The 25,234-nt window shown below is 47.9% G+C and overlaps 1 protein-coding gene across 2 annotated transcripts; it reads right to left on the reverse strand.

Moving 5' to 3' along the window:
* Window positions 1-1,431: 1,431 nt before the first annotated feature.
* ENDOV (endonuclease V) lies at window positions 1,432-24,638 on the reverse strand. 2 transcript variants are annotated; one of them, XM_054975335.1, is made up of 9 exons: window positions 24,590-24,638; window positions 21,276-21,447; window positions 19,504-19,638; window positions 18,550-18,589; window positions 17,381-17,493; window positions 16,269-16,337; window positions 14,690-14,818; window positions 3,977-4,050; window positions 1,432-1,864 (listed from the first exon to the last, which is right to left on the reverse strand). In XM_054975335.1, the coding sequence occupies exons 1-9, from the start codon at window positions 24,607-24,609 to the stop codon at window positions 1,834-1,836; spliced, it is 783 nt and encodes a 260-aa protein (XP_054831310.1). In that variant the 5' UTR covers window positions 24,610-24,638; the 3' UTR covers window positions 1,432-1,833. The 2 variants fall into 2 exon arrangements, with proteins under 2 accessions (XP_054831310.1, XP_054831311.1); XM_054975336.1 differs by lacking the exon at window positions 19,504-19,638.
* Window positions 24,639-25,234: the final 596 nt, after the last annotated feature.

Consider the following 25,234-nt stretch of genomic DNA (forward strand, 5'->3'; position numbering starts at 1 on the left):
CCAGCTGCAAGGCCTTGGCGCTCCGGTTGATGTTTTGACAGCGCTGGGCCTTTGTGCCGCTTGCTGAGCAAGAAGGGAAAGCTGGCAATGCCATGCATGTTTGCAATGTTGCTGCCTCTTGGATTCTGTAGGGTGGAAATGCCTCAAGAGTATCTGTGGGGAAGCCCAAGCTGCAGGAACTAGGAAGGAGCTGCACATTGGGCCAGAGAAGGAGGGATAGGGGCAACAGCGGTGGAATAGCAGGCTGTGTGGAAAGGAAGGGGCGAAGCATGACCTGGAATAACAGATGGGCTGTGGGATGGGATTGAAGGAAAAGGGGGTGAGGTAGGAGGATGCAGATCCAAACAGAGAGGCATCTGCATAATTCAACATGGGGAACAGGTGGACTGTGGGATGGGATTGAAGGGTATTAGCAAACCCAAAGCAGGAGATCCCGTGGATGAAGTCGCAAATCATGGCCAAGTGGTATTGTCAGCACTGATCCAGAGTAGATTTGGGGGCTGAAACAGAGCAGGCTGAGCTTTGAGCAGAATTAGCTCACAGAGGAAGAGGAGCCCGGCTGGGTGTTCTGTAGCTGATCCTATTGAGACATGTGGGGTGTATTCCCCGGGGCTGCACAGACAGGTTTCTCTAATACCTGCAACCATGTATAACACTTTCCCCTTGCAGTTTTTTACAATATGCGATTTGTGGCTGCCAAAAGACCACAGCGCAGGTTGCTGCAGCACCAGCTGGGAGAGGGGAAACACCAGTGACCAAGGAGGCTGCAGCATTATCCAGGCTGCAGGCAAGATTTAAAGTTCTTGGGCGGCCCAAATCTCAGTCTCCTACAAAACAAGGCAGCAGATTGTTGGCTTCCACAGGCTACACACCCACCCAATACACAAAGTCCTCTCTCCATCCATCTGCTTGGACCATCAGGAGTTGGGGATTCAGCATCTGTTCCCCAGGGAGGTGTGAAAATGACTGCAACGATCACGATCACGCAGACACGAAGCGGAGGGAGGACAAGCCAGGAATCGGAGTGACTCGATAGCACTACAAAAGCTTAAGCAAGAGGCAGAGAGCGTCGAGTCAGGGGTCTGGACTGGCACAGAGATGCAGCTCTTCACACAATTCCGCTCTTGGAATCCCAGTGTCTTATCGCCCCGTTGGCTCAGTGAGCGGGTTTCTTACTGTGGGATCGGTATGCAAATTTATACTTGCTGCTTGCAAACGCACGGGGTAAACATATCAAACATTTATAGGAATTACCATAGAAAGTTTTCAATGTTTTCCGTGTTTCGCTTATATCCGTGCTCAAAAATATCCAGATCTCACAAACAGAAGCAACAATCCCCTTCTGGCCTGCTGTCCTTGTGCTGTTAGCAACGCATCCGAAGCTGGGGTTTGGCTCCCCTTCTCTGCTCTTCCCCATCCGCCCTGCTTCCCTCCTTCCATTCTTTTCACTAAGGCTAGGGGTTTCTTTTCGTATTACATATTCAAAAGGTACTTTGTATGTTACTATAAAAACACAATTTATGATCGTGCCAAACATGTATCTTATACACTCCCAGGGAGCTACGACTCGCTGTCTCCCAGATTGGTCTGCACCTGGATGCAAATACAGATTTTTCTGCCACAAGGAGTGGGAAACAGCCGCTGGGATGGCAAAGAAATGGATGAGGCTTGCCCAAGGGCAGCTCTTAGTCCCCTGATGCTGCAGCCACTGTGTTCCCCTCGTGCCCACTTGCATTTCCCCCAAGGGTGACAGCGGCAGTGGCAAGCTGTCCAGGAGGCAGCGGTGTGACTCATCTGGACTAAAAGATGTCGTAGAATGTCCCTGGTGCCACATCAGTGTTCAGAGTCTGCATCTTCACTCATCCTAGAAGGGGGGGGGAGAGAAAGAGCAAGGAAATATTTAGGGGCCATCAACAAATTAAAAGAGATTTTTTTAAAGCTCATCAACAGACTTGCTGTTAACCAGTTAATCAGCCTAGTTGAGTAACGTTTTCAATATCTCAACAAAACCACTATTTTGAGGTTATTTATCAACAGAAACGGCTTTTACAGAAGGTTTCTCCATTTTAATTGGGGGCTGGATTCCTAGAGGAAAAGAGGCTGCTTTGTAGCAAGCAATCCATACAGCATTCTCAACAAGAGACCTGTGTACAGCCAGACGCTTTTACTTGCCTCTGTATAACCTATGGACATATATATGCTGAAGCTATGATATCTCATTAAAGAACCAACTCAAGAGAGCTTGGATTTCTTGGTGCAAGGGGTGGGAGTCAACTTCAACGTATCCTGTTCTCCATAGACTGACACCATGATGGGGCAGGGGAGGAAGGCATCTTGCCTGTTTTTTGTAAATCAAGAAAGCATGGGAGACCCTTTCAGAGTGGAAAGGTCTGGAAAATGGATTATACTGTATGGTTCACAGACCTTAACTAGTTGAAACAATGCATCCACCTGGACTGAATCGAGACATAGGTTTCCTGTCTCATTACAAATGCTAATTTATCCACACCCACTACCCCTTTGCTTACCCCACCCTCTTCAATCATGCCTGCCATTGTTATTCACTGGCTATTATCATTTAGCTTCTGTAATCACTCCACTCTCCAAGGACAGAAGGACTCACATTCCAGCTGTATCTGAAGAAGTGAGCTGTGACTCACGAAAGCTCATACCCTACCACAATTTTTTGTTAGTTTTAGAGGTGCTACTGGACTCTTTTCTACTGGTTCAGATTTGTGGCTCTCATAAACATTCATTCTTCTACACAGATACATTTCACATACAAAACCGGGTATTAGCACAATAATTAGGCAGAATAAATGTTTAGGTCCCACACATAATAGGTACGTCTCTAAATATATCACAGTAGTATTGGTACGCAAAGGAGATTTTGAGGGGTGGGAGATACTAGAAAGCACCGATCGAGGGTAGGGAGATGAACATAGCAAGCGGTATGTTCTGAAAGAAGAAATCAGGAATGGATCGGAGAGATATCCAACCCTCTGAACTAAGGCAGGATCCTTCATATATCAACTCTCAAAACAAGATAATGATCTGCCGGCTATGCAGAGGAAATCTGCCTGCCCAACACCTTTCCCATTGTCTTATTTTTGGGTCAGTGCTAATAGCCTTTTTGGTTTGGTCAGCTTTGGTTGTGCTCAATTAAACACCCCACCCCTGCCTGCCAAGATCTGATCCAGGGGAATCAAGTCCTGAAGACTGGAAGGCAATTGGCAAGTTACAGCGTGAATGAACCCACAATGGGGTTTTATTGAATTTCTTGAATTTTGGATGGTGGCAGCCACAGGATTATGGACACTTAATACATAAAGTGTTGGTTGCATAGTTAAATTAGGTGGGAAAGACAGCAAGGGAACAAAAAGAGCATCATAAAACAAATGCCTGCTCAAGGATATGCAATATATTTGAATTGCAGATCTGGATTTAGAAATGCCAACAGACATGAACTGGAAAGTTTTTCGGGAGCTGAGACTGGAAGTTCCTTCGAATGCATGTTAGAGGCGGACCTAAACACCTAAGGTTTATTCTATAAAACAACACTAAGGTTACTGGGATGACTCTGGATTTATGATAGCATAGACCACATGATACAGCCACTGCTAGACTTGCCAGTGAAACTCCCTACTCCCCAGATACTGATACTTCTGACTCCCAGATTTCTGCAGTGCCCAAATGACTTTGGATCCATTTGCTTGAAAAACAACACACAGTGAGTTTCCCAAGGCAAACGCAAGTCCAATGAGCCTGCCGTGCTTGGGCAAGTCTTACGGTTTGCAAAGCACGGGCTGCGTGACACGGTGCTCAGCCAGAAATAGCCACTCTCGGTGGCTATGCAGGCCCAGTTGTGATTTTACCTTGTTATCCTGGCTCTCCCTTTAATGCCATTACCAAAAGAGCATTACACAAAAGATTGTCCGAAGGGGACGCCCGGCCATTAAGCCACCCACACACCTACCTCTCTGGCTGAGATACTGCAGCCGAAGAGGCCTCCACATGCTTCCGGATGTATTCTCTGGATCTTATGTCTGCCTAGAATCAGGGAAGGGAACAGAAGACAATTTCTTTAGACTGGCTGGCGGTGAGGACTTCATTACTTTCAATCTGTGCTCCAAACCGGCCAAAATATTCAACCAGCAAACCACATCCAGCAAACCATATTATGGGCTGCACCTTACAGAAACAAAGCACCGGAATAACAAGCCAAGAGACACATTTACGTCTTTGTTAAGTGGGAGGAACGTTAAAACTAATTTTGAGAACACTTTTTCATTAGCCATGATTTTTTAAGGGTAAGAAAGAAGCCCATAGCCAAGGGGACTATATCATCCCATCTCTCCTAGCCCAGCTTGCATTTGCCACCACTGGGCTCAGGAGGCAAAGACTTATGGGCAGTTGTATGCCACAAAAATTGCCGATGAGACCAACGCTGCTAAAAGTCAATGGGACAAAATATTTTTCATGTTTTTTCCCAGTAGCGACAAAAGACCTCTCCTGGGTTTTTTGTCCCCAGTGGAACTACTGCCAGATGCTGGAGTGAATTTTTATTTCTTTATTTACTGATTTCATTTGTAGACCCCCTTTCTTGCTGGGACTTAAGGCAGATTACAAAACCTAAGAAATAATTCAACCAGACATCTAACCAACAATGCAACAAGTCTAGGACTGCAGAACTAAAAACAATGCACACAAAAATCTGAGGCATAACACCCCATGATGCAGAAGGTGGATTGCAGTGGTAGAAGACATCGCAATAAAAGCAAGGTGAGACAGACTTTGCAATGGACTATAATCCTATTCCCTTGTAAAAGCATCTTCCTGAGCTGTTCAAGTCTACTGTTGTTCCAATCCCTTTATAAAAAGGCTCTCCTGGACATTTCAGTTCTGCACATTCTTCAAAATGATAGAAATGTGGGGGCCACAACAGAGACTACACATGTTCAGGCCATTGCCGATCTTATCCATGTGTAGGGTGGCACTCTACGAAGCCTTTGGGCAGATGAGAAAAGCTCGTGTGACGAAGCACAGGAGTGGTGGATCCAAGGCCAGGAAGGGTTTTGTAGGTGATGACCAGTACCTTGAATTGAACCCAGTAACTGATGTAACCAAAGAAATGACGGCATAAATTGTGTGACATGCATGCTTTGCCTAGCTCCCAATAGCAACTGAGCTGCAGTGTTCTTTCTGTATCAACTGGAGTTTCCAAGGGCAGACCCGTGTAGACTGCTTTGCAATAGGCTAGCCTCGAAGTTACAATGGCATGGATCCACATGGACAGGTTGGCAAGGAGGGAGCCATCTTCCAGGCCAAACAAAGATGGAAAAAAGCATCTTTGCAGCTGCATTCATTTGCTTCTTCAGGAATATTGCTGGCTCCGTTATAACCCTTATACTCAACTGAATCAGTGAGTGTAAACTGGATCCCATCGAATGTGGAAAGCATGCCCGACAAGACCTCGGCTTTCCCAACCAGCATCACCTCAGTCTTGTCAGGATTCAGTTTCAACTTGCTCATCCTTGGCCATTTAACCACAGCAGTCAGGCAGTGGTTCTGGTCATGTACAGCCTCACCAGGTGATTTAGATAAAGAAACAAACAAACAGGGTGTTGTTGGCATTAAATCAAAGCATGGGGGATGGCTGAGCCCTGTGGAACCCCAAAGGACGAGTCCCACACTGATGGCGCCTAGTCTCCGACAGCAAGTCTCTGAGTACTGTCCATAAGGGATGATTTAAACCAACCCAAAGCACACTCCTCAATCCCTACTATCTCCAAATGCCTCAATAAAACGGAAGTAGAATCACAAAGGTGGGTGATAAATCCAGTAATAGCAATGTTGGAGGCACAGCCCTTGTCTATACTCAAATAGTCTGACCGAATAAAGCCACCACTGTCATCTCTGGCCCTGGCCCACAGCGTGGTCTAAAGTCAGAATGAAAGGGATCTAGAGCAGACGAGTCATCCAGGAAAACCTGGAGTTATTCACACCTGATCTCTCTATCCTCTTGCCCAGGAAGGGCAGGTTAGAGACCCGGCAATAACGGCTACATCGTTCTTCACTAGCAGTGGTGTTTAAAGCAGTGGACAGATGGCCTTCTGTCTTAGTGACCAAGGAAAGGAGCCCTGAGTCAATGATTAATTTATAATGGACACTGATGTGATTCTACATGATCTCAGCAACCAGGATGGACATGGATCCAGAGTACAAATGGTGGCCTTCACAGATCCCATCAGTATCCATCACAGTTGGCTCATAAGTAAGTGGTAGTTTGGTAGTGGATTCTGGCTGGGCTGTACACACTGTTGATTTACCTGGATGGGGGAGGAGACGTTCATTGAATTCTGTGATGGGTTTGGAACAAGTCTCTGTGTTGTCAGGGTACAACAGACCTTCTAGACCACGGGGCACACGGATGACTTGTGCCTGAGCTTAGAGCTGCCTACTGCAGTACGGTGCAAGGCACCTCAGACTCTTTCTGTCACCCCCTTTAAAGTTATCTGGGGGAGGGGAATGCAGGGAAGATCTCAGTTTACACCATTCAGCCTGGAAGAGGTTTGGAGGACAAGATGCTCTCGCTTGTGCGGAAGAGCACTGAGGACCTCTAAGCCTGCTGCAGCCCCAGCCCCTGAGATGCCCATATGGTGGCAGCAGGGAGGGCTCAGTCTGCACTGCACAGCCATCCTCCTCCTCCTCCTCCTCCTCCTCCTCCTCCTCCTCATCGCCATTAAGTGCTGTACCATGTATCAGAATCCTTCAAGGTCTCCCAACAAGAAGTAAAATGCCCTTCCCTCATCCAATATGTGCATTATTCTACAGAATTCTTTTGAGAGTTTGCCCACTAGAGATGTTTAGATTTTGAGCCCTCACTCACACAGCTCACAGCCACTCCTGACATCAGCTTTCTGGGCAACTTCCTCCTACCTTGACTGTCTCCTCAGCCACACTGAGCCTTCAGCAGCACCACCAGTTAGAAGGGTGGATATGGCTTCTCCTCCTCCAGGAACCTCTGAGATTGTCCTTCTCCTTCACCTCACAAGTCCCTAGTCCCCTCTGAACGCAAGGCCTGTGTATAAAGCCCAAGGCAAAACTGGCTTTCCAGCCCCATCAGGAAGTGCTGAGAGGAAAATTCTTTCATTTTCTCTCTCTGCAGCTGAGTTCCTCACTAATGTTCCGCAACATCGCTGCAGCTGAACTAATGGCTTTGAGAGAGAAGCTCACAGATAGGCAGAGGCAGCTTTTGCTATTCTGCATATACAATGGGAACGGCAGCCAAAGAATGGCTGCCTTGATTCAGAGCAGTCGCCTGTCCCAATTCCTCTCAGGCCTTGACCACTGAGGTCTTGGGGGGGGGGGGGCAAAGAGAGCAGCTGCATTTTTACCAGCTGCACAAAAGGGAGAATGTTGCAAGCTGCATCTTTTCCCATCACACAGCCATGCCTGGAAGAATTTCCTGTGGAACTATGAAAGAATCTGGCAACTCTGGGCTCCCTTGGTTCCTTGGCCTTTAGTTTCCCAGAGTCCAAAGCTTCCTCAAAAGTCAAGTATTTATAATTCATCTTCCTTGAGAAAGACCTCAACCTACCAGGTCGTCTGTCTTTAGGCACTAGGTGTTCACTAGCTGCCTCCTATAGCTCAGTCCTGCAGTGCCTCTTCTGGGATCCCGTTCACCTCTGCCCTCCATGGGCTTCTAACAACAACATTCTATTTATACACCGCCCTTCAGGACAACTTAGCACCCACTCACAGCAGTTTACAAAGTATGTTATTATTATCCCCACAACCACCATCCTGAGGTGGGTAGGGCTGAGAGAGCTCCGGAGAGCTGTGACTGACCCAAGGTCACCTAGCTGGCTTCAAGTGGAGGCGTGGGGAATCAAACCTGGCTCTCCAGATTAGAGTCCCGCGCTCTTAACTACTACACTAAACTGGCTCTCTACTGTCCCTTCTCCCAGATATTTGCTTCTCAGTCCGTTGACAATGCTGCCCGCTTTCTTCATTGGCTTCCCGTCAGTTACCAGGCTCAATTCATGACTATCACATTCAAAGCCCTTCACGGCCTTGGCTCTTCCTATCTGTGCAACTGCCTCTCCCACTCTGTTCCACCACGGCAGCTTTGCTCATATGAACAGGGTCTTCTGAGGACACCACCCTACAGTTGGGCAAAATCAACAGCTGCCCGAACATCTGCTTTCATTCAAGGCCCCCACCTTACGGCATGGCCTGCCTGAGGTGACCAGGAAAGCCCCTATTCTCCTGTCTTTCCACAGATCATGCAAAACTGAATTATTCAGGAGGGCTTTCTATTCAGATTACAGGACTATGTCATAAGAAATAGCTCAGAGAGATGCCTTGGTAGGGATGAGGACTGAACGCTTTGCTATTGGGTACTGCCTGCTGATGTAGAGAGAAGCCTATGAGCAAATTTCCATGCTGCTAAACATGCCGTGGAAATTAGTTATACTTTGTTTCAGACAGATTTTATCTCTGTGCTTGGCTTTATGCTTGCTTAAAAAAAATGTCTGCTACTATTCCCTATTGTATCTGTTTCCTTGAATGTCCTAACTGTTCTTCACTATTATACTTTGCTCAGTGAATGTCCTAGCTGTCGATTTAAATTGTATTTTCACTTGCACTGTTGTAATCTGCCTTGGATCTCAGTGAGAAAGGTGGACTATAAATCAATCAATCTACTGGGACCTATTGCAACTCAGTTTTCCATTCTGCAACTGCCATATTTACCCAACAAAGCTGGTCCAGTTCCTGTGCCATGATTTTCTCATCCAAACTCATTTTTCACTTTCCTCATAGAAACGGCATGATTTGTGAACATTCTATTGATGACAGTTCCATTATCTTGGGTGATGGAATGTTTTTCAACATATTACAAAATCATAAAGAGGGGAAAGGACGGATGAGAGGAATGGGATACAAGCAGGAGTTTGGCAATAAGCAGTTTTTATCCTATTATATAGGAGATTGAATCGGAGGCTTTTGTCTGTTGATACAGCATGTTACAAACTTCCTTGTTACCTACCTCTTTATTAAAGCACATGAAGAATCCATGTAGCCTGAGGCTTACACACTCCTACAACAGAAGATGGGACAACAAAAGAGATCACCCCCTGCCTGTTTCTCATGTCTGTATTTTTTCTTTTTAAAAAGTTCTGTATCCTGGTGACAGACATTGAGAATCTTCATTCTAAATCCATCTCCCATAATCAAAATCTTTTACAGTGCAATACTAAGAGTTACTCCACTCTAAGCCTATTGATACCAACAGACGTAGACTGGAGTAACTCTATGCTGGTTGCAGATCGTAAGAATAAACTTGTAACTTGACTGGAGTATCTTTGCATGGGATTGTACTGCTAGTTTATTAAGTGCCTCTAGCAGCAAGCAGGAGGTGCCAGTATGGCTCCATACCTGCTATCCCTGCAGGGCAAAGGAACATGTTCAGTCATTTTTTAAAAAAAATCCAGATGGCTCAAGCAAGTAAGAAGTGTTATACTATACAGCGAAAGTTTTTTAAAAAAAGACCTAGAGAAAACAGACGCTAGAAATCTGTTGCTGATAAATTGGGGAGAGGGGAGGAATGCTTCCAGTAGGGTTGGTTCATTTCTTAGACCCAACTGACAAATAACTCGGTTGGTTTGACGAAAGAAGATTTTGAGATCCATTTCATCAGCAGAAAATTTCAGTACATTCCAGTATGCATCAGTAAATCCTAGGACATTTTACTTATTTATTTAGACTTAAAGTCTAAAGCGGGCTCAGAGCGGATTACATACCTAGCTTCATACCTAGTTTTCTCAATAAACATTATTGCTTGTTGCAAAAAGAACTACTTTCAGTTAAATTTAACTGAGGGAAGAGGAGAGAAAGTCCTGAGAAACGAATGGACTGGATGTGCAAGCAAAGTGTCCTCTTAGACGGCAAACATCTTGCCAGACTCCACTCCTAACACTGTGCTAAGATTCAGCTTAACCCAGCTTATTAAACCAAGAGGCTAATCAATAAGATGGATCGTGTTGCCTTAATAATCCCTCCCCTCCCCGGCAGATTGCATCTATTTTTGGATTGGACTAGCAGCAGCATTAAGGACGGAGGTGACAGTAGGAGTATTTCGGGAAGAGATTTGGACACAGCAGGCCAGAGGAAGGTGGTTCTGCCCCAACACAGAGAGAAGCAAGCAGTCCCCCATTCTGGGGCTGATAAGCACAGGACCGTGGACCAAGGATTCCGCCTAAGCTTCTCTCCTAATTTCTTTTGACGAGGGGACTATATATCGGTAGGAGTGGTGAAAAAGCAGCCGGCTAGAAGCAGTAGAAGAGAGCGCTCCTGATTTGTGTCAGAATGCGCTTCCCTGCAGCCTGGTTGACGCATGCATGGGTAACCACCTCACTGCCGAACTCTTGGTGACTCACAGCAGGAAGGGTGAACCACTTCGCCTGAAAACTATTACGGTCAAGGCAGCGCGAGGGGACATGAAAGCTCTCTCTTTCTCTCACTCACTCTGATGTGTTACGGCGCATTCACTAGTGTGGCAGTCATTATGATGAATGTGCATGTGTGAATCATTCCTTTGAGGGGGCCCAGCCACCATTTCAGATATTTATAACACTGTTCTTTGGAAGGGCGAGAGTTGTAGGACTACAGAATTGGAAGCGCGAGCCATTTCCCCACTCTCTAATTTGTAATAAGTCTATCAACAGGGTAGGAGTTGTGACCCCACTGAGACCATGGCAAGGTCAGCTCTGATTTTCTCACTCTCAAGTTTGCTTCGGAGTGTTCTGCCTTTTCCTGCAACTGGTCAGCACAGTTTATTTTAATTTATTTATTTATGTCATTTATAGTCCGCCTTTCTCACTGAGACTCAAGGTGGATTACACAGTGAGACCCCAGTACAGTCAGTTTTAAGGACATTTCCATAAACAATGCCCAAGGGAAATAAACACAATTTTCCAAAGACATAGCAGTCATTAAGAATCCAGTACAGAGTTGAAGAAATGCTGAAACAGAACAGAAGCAATTCTAGGGCTGACATTAGATCACATGTCTAGAGTGACTTACCCAAGGCCACCTACTGGGCCCATGGCTGTAGTGGAATTCAAACCAGTACAGTGCCGATTTGCAGCCAAACCACTTAGAGATCCAGTTTGGTGTAGTGGTTGAGAGTGGCAGGACTCTAGTCTGGAGAGGAAGGTTTGATTCCTCACTCCTCCACTTGAAGCCAGCTGGGTGACTCTGGGTCAGTCACAACTCTTCCAGAGCTCTCTCAGCCTCACCCACCTCACAGGGTGTTTGTTGTTATGGGGATAATAATAACATACTTTGTAAACCGCTCTGAGTGGGTGTTAAGTCATCCTGAAGGGCGGTATATACATTGAATGTTGTTGCTGCTGCTGCTACTGCTACTACTATTTGAATTATCCGAAACACAATCAACAATAAGCCAAGGTCACATTATTGATTGGCCTTGCTAAGCTGATACAAGTTTCCTCCAGAGACCTAAGTATCAACCAGATATCGGCATAATATGTACGCTGTTCCAAGTAGCGCCGTCTTTTACAGTATTACGGTTACTACATGAAGCACAAGTAGCTCATAGGCGCACATATTTAAGACAACAGGTAGTATCTTAGGCAACATAGTGATGAAGTCTATGATCCTACGTTAGGCAACATAGTGGTGAAATTCATTTGCGGAGCATCTGACAGCCCCTCCCTACAATACAAAAGTCTTTTAGAATAATTCGGTTTTGCATCGTTTGCGGAAAGCTAGGAGCATGGGGGCTCTCCTGACCTCCTTGGGCAGGCTGTTCCACAGGTTAGGGGCCACAAGACGTTTATTCTTCAACTGCTTGGTGTGGAAAAATGCTACAGCCCCCAAGTTGGGGACAGATGGGGAGGAAAACATTGGGATGTTGCATGCTGTCCCTTGAGGCTGTTTGGCTCCTCGAAACTGACCGAGATATCCAAGTAGCTTTTCACTCTCCTGCTCACAATCAGCCCAGTTTTCAGGGTGATGGGGGCAAGCAAAGCAGGGTTGATGGGTGGAAGGGGGGGGCACCACTGCCACAGCTGCTCAGTCCTGTCCCAGTGCTGCAGTCAGGCAAGAAGCTGCTCCTTTGCCACTTCTCCCTGCTTTGCTGTTATGAAAGGCACAGTCACAGACTTCAAGGCTGCCTGATGCAGGAAGCGCTCCTTGCGCCTCAAAAGGCAGGTGGGTGGTCTTGTGCTGCCACCTGCTGACTGCATACCAGCTTGGCAGCCTCTGCGGGCTCTTGCAGAGCTCTGAAAATGCTCAAGCGATCAGCACTGCAGTCATTGCAGGAGCTGGCTCGCCATTAAAGAGCCAGCAGCACAAAGAACTGCCGCTGGCAAAGGACTCCTAGGCACTGAAGATGGGACGAAGCCCAGAAAGAAAGAGGCTCAGCAAGAAACAGGACTGGCTCATTCAGCGGCAGGCTCAGCCTGCATTGATCTCACACGGTGGCATCATCTTGCACTCAGATGCAGTCCCTGACTGAGGCACTTTATACATCAGCCACAACTACTGGTTCCGAGTATGATAGGTGGAGAGAGAGGATACCTATGCATCTCATAGTGAAATGAGCAACTTGTTTTTTAAATCAGTGTATTACACATGAACAAGTCGCCAAAGTGACAATAGAATCTGGATGGAAACTTAAGAACAATTTATAGCAATCAAGATTTATTGTATTGCTGAATTTGCTAAAGAATACATGTGAGGCACTTGGCCAGCAGGAGGGGAAACTGGTGCAGTAGACCACCTGGCCGTGAAGGTCCCACTCAGCTATGAAGCTAACCTCTCCACTTAGTAACCATCTCAGCACATTCAGATTCTGTGAACTCCTTGGGGAGGGGGGGGGGAATGGTATAAAAATGTGATAGAGAAAAAGGAGAAAAGGGGTGTACTATCGTCTTGGGCCCCCCCTATGGATCAACCCGATTGGAATGCTGCTCCGCCCTTCCTTCCCTCCCCTTCTTGTATTATCAGCAGGGGTGGATGTTATGAAAAAGGGCCGCCATCCTGGGAATTGCAAACTGTAAATTTTAAACTGTATTATGATTGTATGTTTTTATTGTGGTTTTAAACTGTACTTGGGCCTGATGTAACCTGCCCTGAGCACCTTCGAGGGGAGGGAGGGCTAGAAATCGAGCTGTCTAGGCAACCCCGTTAAAGCAAACTGAGCAGGACATGAAAGGGGTCAACACATTGTTTCCAGTCCTCTTCCAAATGCATGTTTAACTTCTAGGAAAAAACCAGCAGCTGTCCCTCCAGATACAACTGACAATCCTGCCCTTGAAGCAGGGATACAATAGCCCCCTTGAAGTGGTTTGGTGCTAAACCTTCACAGCCTGCAATCTTGCTCTGTCTAGGCTAGCACTCCTCCTGGAGCTAGGGGATCTCTTACAGGTCACATCACGCTCTCCCTGGAAACTCCAGCCTACCCCAGCAGGGCCATACTACTGGCCCTCCGCCCCCAAGCACTGTCGTTCTACCTATCGGCCTAGGAAATGGTCACCTGCAACCTCTTTAGCATCCCATAACGGTCTTCCAACACCTTTCCTTCAGCCTCTGCAAGGAGCTGCCCAATTTCAACTTAGACAACAATCTCCTCCAACACCTTTGCAGTTGCACAAGAGGATACAGCCACAGCTCTGCCATAGGGGAAGTTGGGTAACAGTACTCAGCAAGAGAAAGGGCATCCTCTTCCACAGCCATCAGCTTAGCAAAGAGTCGGCTGTTCTCCGGGTTGTGACCCGGTAAACCAGATCCTTCCCTGCCGAACTCTCTGAATATTGGGAAGTGCTTCACGGGGGAAAGCAGACTGAAGACAGACGAAGTCTCTCTTTGCACAACACATTGTTAATGGGGCAGAATTTCTCTACCACAAGATGCAGAGATGGCTACTAGTGTGGAGAGCTTCACAAATGGATTAGATGAATTCACAGAGGAGAGGCTTGCCAATGGTCATGATGCCAAATGGAGCCTCCACACACAGAAGTTCTTCATGCCAGATCTAGAGGACATATATTGGGGGCTACCTGCCACTTCCATGCACTGCTTCCGAGCCTCCAGATGCATTTGGCTGGCTGCTGTGAGAAGCAGTATGTTGCACTGGATTGCCTAGCCCAGCAATGACAAAAGTGAGGTTATTGTACTTTGGTCACATCAGGAGAAGACAAGACTCTCTGGAAAAGTCAATAATGCTAGGAAAAGTGGGAGGCAGTAGGAAAAGAGGAAGACCTAAAACGAGATGGCTGGACTCAATAAAAGAAGCCACGTCCTCCAGTTTGCAGGATCTGAGCAAGTCTGTTAATGAGAGGACGTTTTGGAGGTCTTTCCTTCATAGGGTCACCATAGGTTGGAGGCGACTTGACAGCACGTAACACACACACAACCCAGCAAGGTGTTTCTTGTTTTTAGATCACCTTGTCCCTAGGCTGACGCTGGCTGATTCTGCACATGTTGGATAATGCACTTTCAATGCACTTTAGCAATCGTTTAGAAGTGGATTTTCTGTTTCACACGCAAAAAATTCAGTTCCAAATGATCTCTAAAGAGGATTGGAAGTGCATTATCCAACGTGTGCAGAATCAGCCACTGTCTATAAAGCAGTTCTAACTGCAGAACCCGTACATACCTGACGGATGGGCTCAGGGACCCGGTACTTGCAGCAAGAGTGGACAAGGCGCACAGCTGACTGAAGACTCATTTTGTGGCCCACAGAAATATACACAGGTTTGGTGCTCTTGGCGTAGCTGCGCAGGGCCTAGAAACAGAGAGTATAAACTATATCACCAGGAGCTTGTGTGATGCAGAGAGGAGGGTTAGTTAGAATATAAAAAGAGTGTATCTTTAGTTTTATCTCTACCATTATCCAAGTAATATCATAAAGGTGTGGCGCTTTTAGAAGGGTCACTGTAGTGTGGCTAACAAGCTTGTCTTCTCTCTGCTTTCCATTTCTCAGGACTTCCTCTTCTGCATTCCTCCAGGAATCCATGCATATATAGTGGCCCGGGGAAGAGGTTGCAAATTCAGGCTAGCTAGCAGACAGGGAGACATGGGCTTGAGCCAGAAGGGAGGAAAGGGGACTGAAGGCCTCATTCACATTTATGAATGGCTTCTCTGCAAGCACCCATGAATACCAAGATGGGAAGCAGCACAACTGACAACAGCAGCGGAGATGGTGGTTTCAGAGGTTGCAGAAGATTGGTGGTGATGGTGAAGGGCTAGGCAAGCGCCAAGAATTTGGTGGGACCGTGCGGGATGGTTTTGGAAAAATCACAACTACAGTTCTTGGGACTACTGAGGGCCAAGCTACACATGACGAATGACACTTGAATGGCAAGTGTATTTCTCCCTGTTCACTTGCCCTCCACTCAATCCACTTGCCATTCAAGTGTCATTCGTCATGTGTAGCTTGGCCCTGAGGGTGATGCTTCTAGAGGGGCATCTTGACACAGTTTGATCTCTGTGCCTGAATGTGTCCTCTCCCTCTTCAAAAAACTTGTGCCAAAATACTCCCTTGTGAGTGCTGGCATTTCCAAAGTGCATCTCCTGACCCCTTCCCGCCTAAGAGTGTTGTCCTCTGCAAGTCTTTAAGACTCCATCCTGTTTAAAAGCCACAGAGAAATGCTTCTTCCTTTGGGTTCCGGGGGCCAGGACGGGTTTGTATGGCGCCCATTCCCCTCTAGGTGAAAGCACACCCCCATTTTCCATCATGCAGGAATGCTCTGCTGAAAAGAGGATCCCAGGACAAAGCTCACTGGCCCCACACAGAGGAGGGAGGACAACAGAGGACAGATCAGCCCTTTGGGCAGAGGTCTTTGTCAACGGCTCTCGGCTTCTTCCTTTTCTCACTGAAGAACGTAAGAGGAGCCCTGCTGGGTCAAATCAGTGGTCCGTCTGTCCAGCATCCGGTCTCACACAGTGGCCAACCAGTTACTCTAGAGGGTCAACAACTGAGCACAGAGGTCGAGGCCGTCCCCCAGCGTTGCCTCCTGACACTGATACTGAGAGATTTCCTGCCTCAACCACCCTTTAAAAGCCAACCATGTTTATGGCCATCACTACGTTCTCTGGCAGTGAGTTCCATATTTAACAACTTGCTGACTAACGTACTTCCTTTCGGCCGTCCTGAATCTACGGCCCAACCACGTCATGGGATGCCCCTGAGTTCTTCACTGGATGCCTCTGAGGTAAGTCGATCGCCTGCTTACCATACCCAGGATTCTCCCTGACGTGCTTGATAGAGGGAATGTGTCTCCTCCTGCCTGCAGGTCCCGGATCTGGGATGCAAGAAAGAGATTTGACAGTATAAGTGATGGTGCTTGGATCGGCCTGCCTACAATTACCCCGACGGGAAAAGTTGGGATCACAACACTCAGCACTGGTGGACGGGGACATTAAAACAACCTGGGAGGGGGCTGAGCACAGCCGTTTCTGTTGTCGCTGCCCCCGAGGTCCGACTGAGTGCTGCCTGTGGCACTGCCAGCGCAGCAAGGGCCGCTTGGCTCAGTTTGCTCCTGGTCACCAGCAGTCCTCCAGCAACTTTCCTGGTAGGTTAAACAGCCAGTCTCCTCCTAGCAGTCAAGCCCTTCAGTTCTGCCACCCAGTGCAGTAATCGCTGAATAAAGAGGCGGGGGCCCAAACACCTGGGGCTGCTTATAGGTCTCACCCCCTGCAGAGAAGTGCAGCTTCTCATTCACAGCCACTTCACAGGTTGCATTTTTAACATGCACACATGCATGCAAAAATGTCATACTGTGCATGCAAGAAACGGGTAAGGGGGATATGGGTACGAGATTGGCTGTGGTTCTCTTGACATATGTACGCATGGTGGGTAATATGCATTGCCCTCAAGGCGTGCCCCTGCCTCGCCCCCCTGGTACCCTAAGTCAGCTTGGTGTAATAGATTGTCCTCCTAGGATCTAAGAGACCAGGGTTCAAGACCTTACTCCGCCATGACCCTCACTGGACGGCCTTGGGCCAGGCACTCTGTTTTAGCCTAACCTTCCTCATGGTGTTGCTGCGAGGATGAAGGGAGGACAGGAGAACGATGGCTGCTTCCCTGAGCTCCCTGGAGGAAAGGCAGGATAAAAATGTGCTCCAATAAAGCAATACCCAGCCAGCACTGCCAGCACTTTGACGTGCAAGAGATCTCTCGTACTGGAAATGGCTGGAACCGCATTGCTGACACGCACATGCACAAAACACCTTCTCCCGCATCTTCAAGGCTCCTTGCTGAGAAGACAACAAGCAGCAGCAGCAGCTTCCTCTGCTCTACAGAGCCATTCAGGCCGTGGAATCCCCATCCTCGCTCCAGACTTACTTGTTCTTTATGTAGCTCATCATTGGATAAACCGTCGACCTGCAGGAGGTTTTTGGCCACACCAATGCAAGGCAGACCGGTGAGCACGCCAAGGTGGCAGGCGAGGCCAAACCCTGTCAAGGAAAGAAGTGCAAGAGAGGGGAGGGAAAAGTAGCCAGGAAAAGGGACATCTAAGTGGGGAAACACGAGACAAAGTACACGTGAAGAGCACTTGACACTGAGAGATCTCTGTCTTTTGGTGCTACACCTCTGAAGATGCCAGCCACAGCTGCTGGCGAAACGTCAGGAACTACAACGCCAAGACCACGGCAATACAGCCCGGAAAACCCCCAACAACCATCGTTCTCCGGCCGTGAAAGCCTTCGACAATACATAGCACTTGATTGGTCCCGCAAGCTTCCCTGGAAATGGTAGTCTTATGCCCTCCTCCAAGCAACTGGAGGAAAACCAAGCAAAGTGGATTTTCTTGCAAAGAACGGCCTCTCAACTGGAGAGATTCTCTCTTTCAAAAATCCAATCAGTTGGTTTTCCTTCAGGAGCTCAGAGTCGGGGAGGGGGGGTGGGTGAGATGTAACAGGACCCTGCTGGGAGAAGAATGGGAAGGACTGGGGTTCTCTCTCGCTCGCAAAACACCTTTGTTTTTTTCCTGCCTCTTATGTCGTTCCCAACCTCCCCCACCCCATCCTGAGCTCCCAGAGGATTTTCGAAAGAGAGAGAGAGAGAGAGAGAGAGAGAGAGAGAGAGAGAGAGAGAGAGAGAGAGAGAGAGAGAGAGCGAGAGCGAGAGCGAGAGCGAGAGCGAGCGAGAAAGTCCCTCCAGTTGCAATTCTCCCCAGCTGAGCTGAGATTCACATCGAGTGGCTGTTTTGTTTTGTTTTAAACTACAATTCCCAGGGATCCATGCAGGATCTGACCCATCTGACTCACCCATGCTTCTCATATGTTTTGACTCTAACTTGCTCCAGAGAGAAAATCCAGGGTCTATTGATGAGGAAATGAGGGCATTAAGTGGCTAGAAGAGAAGGGAAACAGGCTGGGAGTGCTCTCAGCTTCACCAATGAGAGGCAAGTCTGGCGACTCCCCAAGGTCACGTCTCCGGAGCTCTCAGGCAGGATGAGAAACTCAGCAAAGAAGCCTGATTATTTCTAGACGGCTGTTCAGGGATCTTACCTCTATGGTGGAGGATGCCATTTCCATCTACAAGGAGGACCTAGGAGAGCCACAGAGGGACACGAAAGCAAGAGATGAGGCATGGTGGGAGACTTTTCAAATAACAGAATATTTGTTCACACTGATGAAAGCATACAAGGAGACGAGAGCGCTTTCCCCACTGGTAAAAAGAGGTCAGACCGCATACCAGTGTGGTGAAGCTGTGACAGTATTGGACTAGGATTTGAGAGATGCAGATTCGAATCCCTCCTCTGCCATGGAAGCTTGCCTGGTGCCCCTGCGCCCGTGTCACTCTCTCAGCCTAACCACCTCGTAGGGTTGTGGTGGAGGAGAATGATGCGATGAGCTGCCTTGGCTCCCAATTAGGGGGTAAAGCATGGAATACGTAAGTGAATTAAACATGAAGGTCTCTGCCCTGGAGAAAGAGTTTCGGCCCCTAGATGACCACCCTTCACTTGGTGGCGACAGCATTTATGAGACAGGCGGCTACGGGAGAACTCTGATGTCTGAGCCCCCCACTCCCAGCCTTGTCTCTTTTCAGCCTTATCTTGTCCATGAGGGAACTGTTCCCGCATCTCTCGACGTCTCCAGGTCTCTCACCTTTGAGACCGTTAGGACCACTTCGGTCACGTTCTGGGATGGAAGGCTGCTGCTCTATGGCTTTCTGCGCATGCTTCGCTTCGCTGGGAAGCATATCTGCAGAACCACACGCACCCACACTGCAAGCAGACAGACCAGTGCTGACGACAGAGGCATCTGGCCGCTGGATTGGTCGGGTCCAAGCCCAGCCATTTCCATGCTGCCTCAAGCGCTCTGTTGAGTCGGCATCCTGCCTAGCACTCCCGTAAAACAGATGCTGGCCTTGGGCCCAGAATAGCTGGGAAAGGCATAATTTACAGACAGATGTCCTTGGCAGCAAATAACTCCCCATTAAGGGAAGGGAAAACATCACACCTGAGGCCTCAGGCCAGGACGGCGCTCCTCCAACCGTTGCATAGCGTCCACAAGGAAGGGGACTTCTCGGAAAGCTAGGAAGCCTGCCACGTAGGGGGCGTTAACTGCCACCATGCAGCAGTCTTCATACAGCACCTGAGAGGGAGGGAGAGTGCAGACTGGGTGGTTTTCTGATCAGGAGAACTAGATGTCCAATTACGGAAAAAAGAACAATGGGTTGGCTCTAAAGGAGTGTTTCTGCTGGTGGAATTATTTCTGCCCACCGAGTGGGGTTGCCAGCTCCACGTTGGGAAATTCCTGGATATTTAGGGGGTGGAGCCTGGAAAGGGCAGGGTTTGGGAAAGGGAGGGACTTCAGTGGAGTATAATGCCATAGAGTCCAGCCCCCAAACCACCCATTTTCTCCATGGGAACTGATCTTTGTGGCTCAGATAAAACTGTAATTCTGGGAGATCTCCAGCCACCACCTGGCTGTTGACAACCTTATCAGAGAATGTGACTTTCCCCTGCTTCCCCACTCCTGCTGAGACCCAAAATGTCCCCCAAAACGCTGCTCCTAGATGACAAGGGACCTCCAGGGACAGTGTTTGGGGGGACGGACACTTGGGTAGCAACAAGAGAGGGGAAGGCAGGAAGTTGCACTTTGGGGGTGGAAATTCTCTCCCTTATGGCAGTGTTTGGCTGAATCCAAGCTAATGCTGCCAAGGCCATCCGGGCTAGCAAGCAGGGGAGGCTTAGCATTTCTCCTTTGTCTGACAGCCTGTTCTCTTGGAACTTCCACACCTACCAAGTCTCAAACCCAAAAAGAAGCCTCGGCGAAAATGGTCACATGGCCGGTGGCCCCGCCTCCTGATCTCCAGACAGAGGGGAGTTGAGATTGCCCTCCGTGCCGCTCCAGTGGCAGAAAGAGCTATCTAAACTCCCCTCTGTCTGGAGATCAGGGGGCGGGGCCACCGGCCATGTAACCATTTTCAAGAGGTGCTGGAACTTCGTTCCACCACATTCCCACTGAAAAAAGCCCTGCTCATACTTCTGATAGAGTTCTTTCCAAGCACATACGTACCTCATTTCTGAGCAAATTTAAAATCTTTGAAGAAAAACTTTCAGAGCAATATTCCTGCTAAACTAGGATTCTATTGAATTCATTGTGAAGCAAACAAAACAAAACCAAATATTAGGAGTTCTTATAAAATGAGACAGATGAAATTGGGCAGAAACTGTTTGAAAATGTGGTACATCTTGTGGAACATTGACCAAATGATGAGACATTTCATGAAATAGGCAAATTGTTGTAAGCAGAAAGCAAAATTTATAGCCATAATCTACTTAGATCAGAGTAAGTCCTAATCATTTTATCACCATTTTAGAATCACTGCTACTGTCTTACTCTCAGCCCTTCTGGGCCGTTTCCAGATGGCTGACCTGCACCTGGGACGTCGCACCACGTTTCGGATCATGCCAGGGAAAACGCAAAATACCGCATTTTCTCGTGCGAGGTTTGCGCGATGTCGCGCAAAACTCGCACAAGAAAACGCAATATTTCGCGTTTTCCCTGGCACGATCCGAAACGTGGCGTGACGTCCCGGGTGCAGGTCAGCCGTCTGGAAACGGCCCTGGGTAAACAAGTATCTTCCTTGTTGACTAGGTAAGATCTTTGGAGTTTTCATTCTCTTGTCTATACCAACTTTCCCTGCAACCCATCAGTACCCAGAGTCCAGGTTACGCCCTCAACACTGTTCTCCCCCCAAAATATCCCAGTCCCAAGACTGTTACCTCGAGGTCTGGGTAGCTGAGTACTACTAGTGAAGCACAGGCACTCGTGTCATCTCCTTTGACGTAAGACAGGTCCACCCCTCCAACTCTTTCCAACCCCGCAAAGGAGGGACTGCTTTGCCATGCCTCTGTATCTTGCTCAATCACATCTGCCTTCAGCTGGGCCTGGTCCCTAGGGAATGCAATAGCAGCAGATAAAATTTGTCCATGTCATGCCCAAGAAAAGGCTCAACATACAAGTGTGTTTTTAACCAGAATGCAGGCAATAATGCAACATCCTTGCCAATTCTGTGTGCACTCATCCCACTCTTGCCCCTGGTAAAGAAGTTCAGCAGGCTTCTGTGGTGCTTCAAAAACCTGTTTGATCTCTTTTCTTCAATATTATTCTTACTATTATGCTCTTCTAGTACGATTGGATGCATTTTCTATATATACAATAGGTTACTCCATTAAATTTAGAATGTACAATTAATATCAAAATAGACTAACAGCTAAGCCAAATAGTTAAACTAATAAGTTATCAAATATTATGAGGTTGAATATGATGTTGAATACAAAATATTTAAAGTCTCATGCTACCCCCGCCCCAGTCCCTCCTCTAAAATATGTTACTGGATACTCCATCTAGAAGTATTACAGTTTATTTTTCCTTTCTTTTTTTATAACAGATTGAGGAAGAGGAGTAATAGTATGATATTCATGGGGCTTTTTTCAGGGGGAATGCAGGGGAATGGAGTTCTGGCACCTCTTGTAAATACTCGGCAATAGTGCTTGAAAATAATATGATTTCAAAGAATCCCATGTGTTTCTTCCTCATTTCCCTTTTGCGAGTTCGGCCACCTCTTTTCCCAGAAAAGCATGTATTTCATGCTGTTATATATCTTGCTTATACTTCAGTTTGGTGTAGTGGTTAAGAGCGTGGACTCTAATCTGGACAGCCAGGTTTGAGTCCCCCCTCCTCCACTTGAAGCCAGCTGGGTGACCTTGGGTCAGTCACAGCTTCTAGCAGCTTTCTTAGCCTCACCCACCTCACAGGGCGATTGTTGGGGGGATAATTATAATATCCTTTGTATACCACTCTGAGTGGGAGTTAAGTCATCCTGAAGGGCGGTATATAAATCGAATATTGTTGTTACTATGAAGCCTAAATCTATTATTGTATATTCTATATGTATTCTTTTTGTTGTACCTTAATATATTTTGTATAAGGTTCTATGCACTTTCTATTGTTACTTTTTTTTCTCAAATAAAATATTTAAAAACCCTGTTTGATCAGATGTTTGATCAGAGGCAAAAGAGGCAAAAAAGTGATTGTTGGTATACCTTAAGCGATGATGTTTCTATTATACACCTTTCAGTCTCTAAGGAAAATAAAGTGTATTATCTCTGTCTCTAATAAGAAGACCTCTGGAAACTTGTTGTTGTTCTTCCAGTTGGATAAAATTAGCGGGTGTGCAAAATGGTGAGCAGGTGACAATTGTGGCTTGGTTGTTTCCCGTGCTCAAGGGGAGGGGCCAGAGCAGTGGCAGCTACTTTGCATACAGAACGGCTGGTCCCTGGCATCCTCAGTTCAAAGAATCTCAGGTAGCAGGTGCTGGGAAAGGTCCTTTCTCTGCCCCAGGGAATCACTGCCAGTAAGAACAGACAATACTGAGCTGGATGGAGCTATGATCTGGCTCAGTAGAAAGCAGTCTTACATGCGTCAGCCAAGATATATAACCCAACTTCTGTCAACAAGGCACTCCTCTTTTAATCACAGATCCATGACTTTCATCATGATGGCCGTCCTCTGTCTAGATTCACTTCTCAAAACTCTCTCATTCCTCCTGGCACTGCAAATAGGCCTCCCAACCTCAAGGTGGGGCTTGGCGTTCTCTCAGAATTACAACTCATCTCCAGACTAGAGAGATACATTCCCCTGGAGGAAATGGACGGTGAACTGTACACCCCCAGGCTTCCTCCCCAGGAACTGCCCTCAAATCTCCAGGAATTGCCCAAGCCAGAGCCGGCAACCCTAAAAGGCCTTATTCATTCATTCCTATAAACATTCGGAGTACTTTGCTAAATTGCCACTATCCTTCAGTATGAGGGGCATGAGCGCTGCATTGCTTTGACCTACATAGAGCCCAAACACAACAGCACCAAACACTTCTTGGAAAGGTCAGGCAAGGTAAGCCATCAGATGTTTTATGCAAATCTGTTTGCTTTACCTTCATAAGCTTGATGCAAATCAGTTACAATACCTGACCTATATAGCTCAGGAGATCCTGATCTTCTCAGATCTCAGAAGCTAACCAGGGTTGGCCTTGGTTAGTAATTGGATGGGAAACCTCCAGTGAAGACCAGGGATGCAGAGGCAGGCAATGGCAAGCCACCTCTGTTAGTCTCTTGCCATGACCCCCCCAGGGGGTCGCCATAAGTCAACTATGACTTGAGGGCACTCTCCACAAGGCACCACAAGGACCCTAGAATGATCCTGTATGTCGTGCAGATAAACACTAAGACCCAAATCCCAAAACTGCTTTCTAGGACTCACTTCTAAGTCATTATGTTTGTAATTGCACTAGGGAGGATCTTCTTCCTCTCAGGTAAGAAACTTGATTGGATTCTGATTCTCAGATTTTCAGTCCCCCTTTCCCAGTTAAAAAAAAAAATCTGTACTGAGGGTGTAACGCGTTCAGCCCGTGTAAAAGGAACGATGTACATGCAAGGGAGACTATGCGCAAAGCGAGGATAATCGTGGGTGCGTGTGTCATTCAGAAATAGGGGTGCCGGCTCCAAGTTGGGAAATTCCTGGAGATCTGGGGAGTGAAACCTGGAGAAAGTGGGGTTTGGGGAGGGAAAGGACCTTGGCATGGCATAATTCCATAGAGTCCGCCCCCCCCCCCAGCAGCCATTTTCTCCAGGTGAACCGATCTGTATGGCCTGGAGACCAGTTGTAATTGCGGGAGACGCTTTTCAGAAGGCAACGCTTTTCAGAAGGGACTGCGGGAGTATGACGGCCTTTGACTTCGCCGTAATATCATGTTAGTAAACGGCGGGCTGAAGACGCGTCTCCCGGACTGGTTGAGAAACGCGGGCGAGCAACCCCTTCCTCTGTTTCCTCGGAAGCAAGCCCTGCCGAGGCCAACCATTCACAGTTAAGCGGGCTAAGCAGGCAGACTAGCCCAGGAGAGGGCGCACGGGAAGGGTGCAAAGAGCGCCCACAGACATACAGCTCCCAGCGTCCGCGGCGGCAGGAAGCGCCTCCGCCCGAGCGCGCCTCTCGCTCGCTCTCTCCTCCAGCCCGGCTTTGGGGCGACCGGCTACTTTACCGCTCCCAGCCGCGCTGCATCTCCTCCTCCAGCAGCTGCGCCCCTGCTCCGGTCCCGGTCGCCATTGCGCGGCTTCTGCTTTCCTGCTCCCCGCGTTGCAATCGGCACCCTCCTCCTCCTCCTCCCTTCCCAGGACCTGGGCTAAGGCAGATGGTTCCGGTCGTCGGGATGGCCGGGCGGGTTTCTCTGGCTCGTCGCTGTTCCGATGCAGCCCTCGGACAAAGCTGGGGAAGTCCCGAGCAGTTTGAATCAAAGTTGCACGCTTGTTTTGCTTAAGCCCTATACGGATGTCAGCGCGTACCCGCCCCCGCTCCCCCAGCGCCTGCCCCATGTGTTGATTCATTGAACAGCTGCGGTACAATTGGACCCCTACCTCTTTACATGCAGGTGTAGAGGTACAATGATGGGGAATCATTCTCATTTAAACACATTCCCAATGGACTTTTTTTTTTGAAAGGCTTCGTGGGGTGGTGGTGGGCTCTCCTTTGGAGGTTTTTACGCATGGGCTAGATGGCCACCTGACAGCAATGCCGATTCTGTGAACTTGGGCAGATCATGAGGAGCGCAACATGGGTTACATCAGTGCTTAGTTCTCGTGGCCCTTCTCACATGCCCAGGGTAATGCTGATCACCACCTTGGAGTCA

This window comes from Eublepharis macularius, chromosome 4 (assembly GCF_028583425.1).
Source record: "Eublepharis macularius isolate TG4126 chromosome 4, MPM_Emac_v1.0, whole genome shotgun sequence".
NCBI classification, from domain to species: domain Eukaryota; kingdom Metazoa; phylum Chordata; class Lepidosauria; order Squamata; family Eublepharidae; genus Eublepharis; species Eublepharis macularius.

Excerpts from the sequence above, each read along its gene's own strand:
- ENDOV (XM_054975335.1), bottom strand. The coding sequence starts at position 24,609 with ATGCAGCGCGGCTGGGAGCG. Across the intron at positions 18,590-19,503 it reads GTCCTGGCCTGAGGCCTCAG|GTCCTCCTTGTAGATGGAAA; the intron begins GTGTGATGTTTT and ends TGGCTCTCCTAG. Across the intron at positions 17,494-18,549 it reads TGGCATCCTCCACCATAGAG|GGTTTGGCCTCGCCTGCCAC; the intron begins GTAAGATCCCTG and ends TTTCCTTGACAG.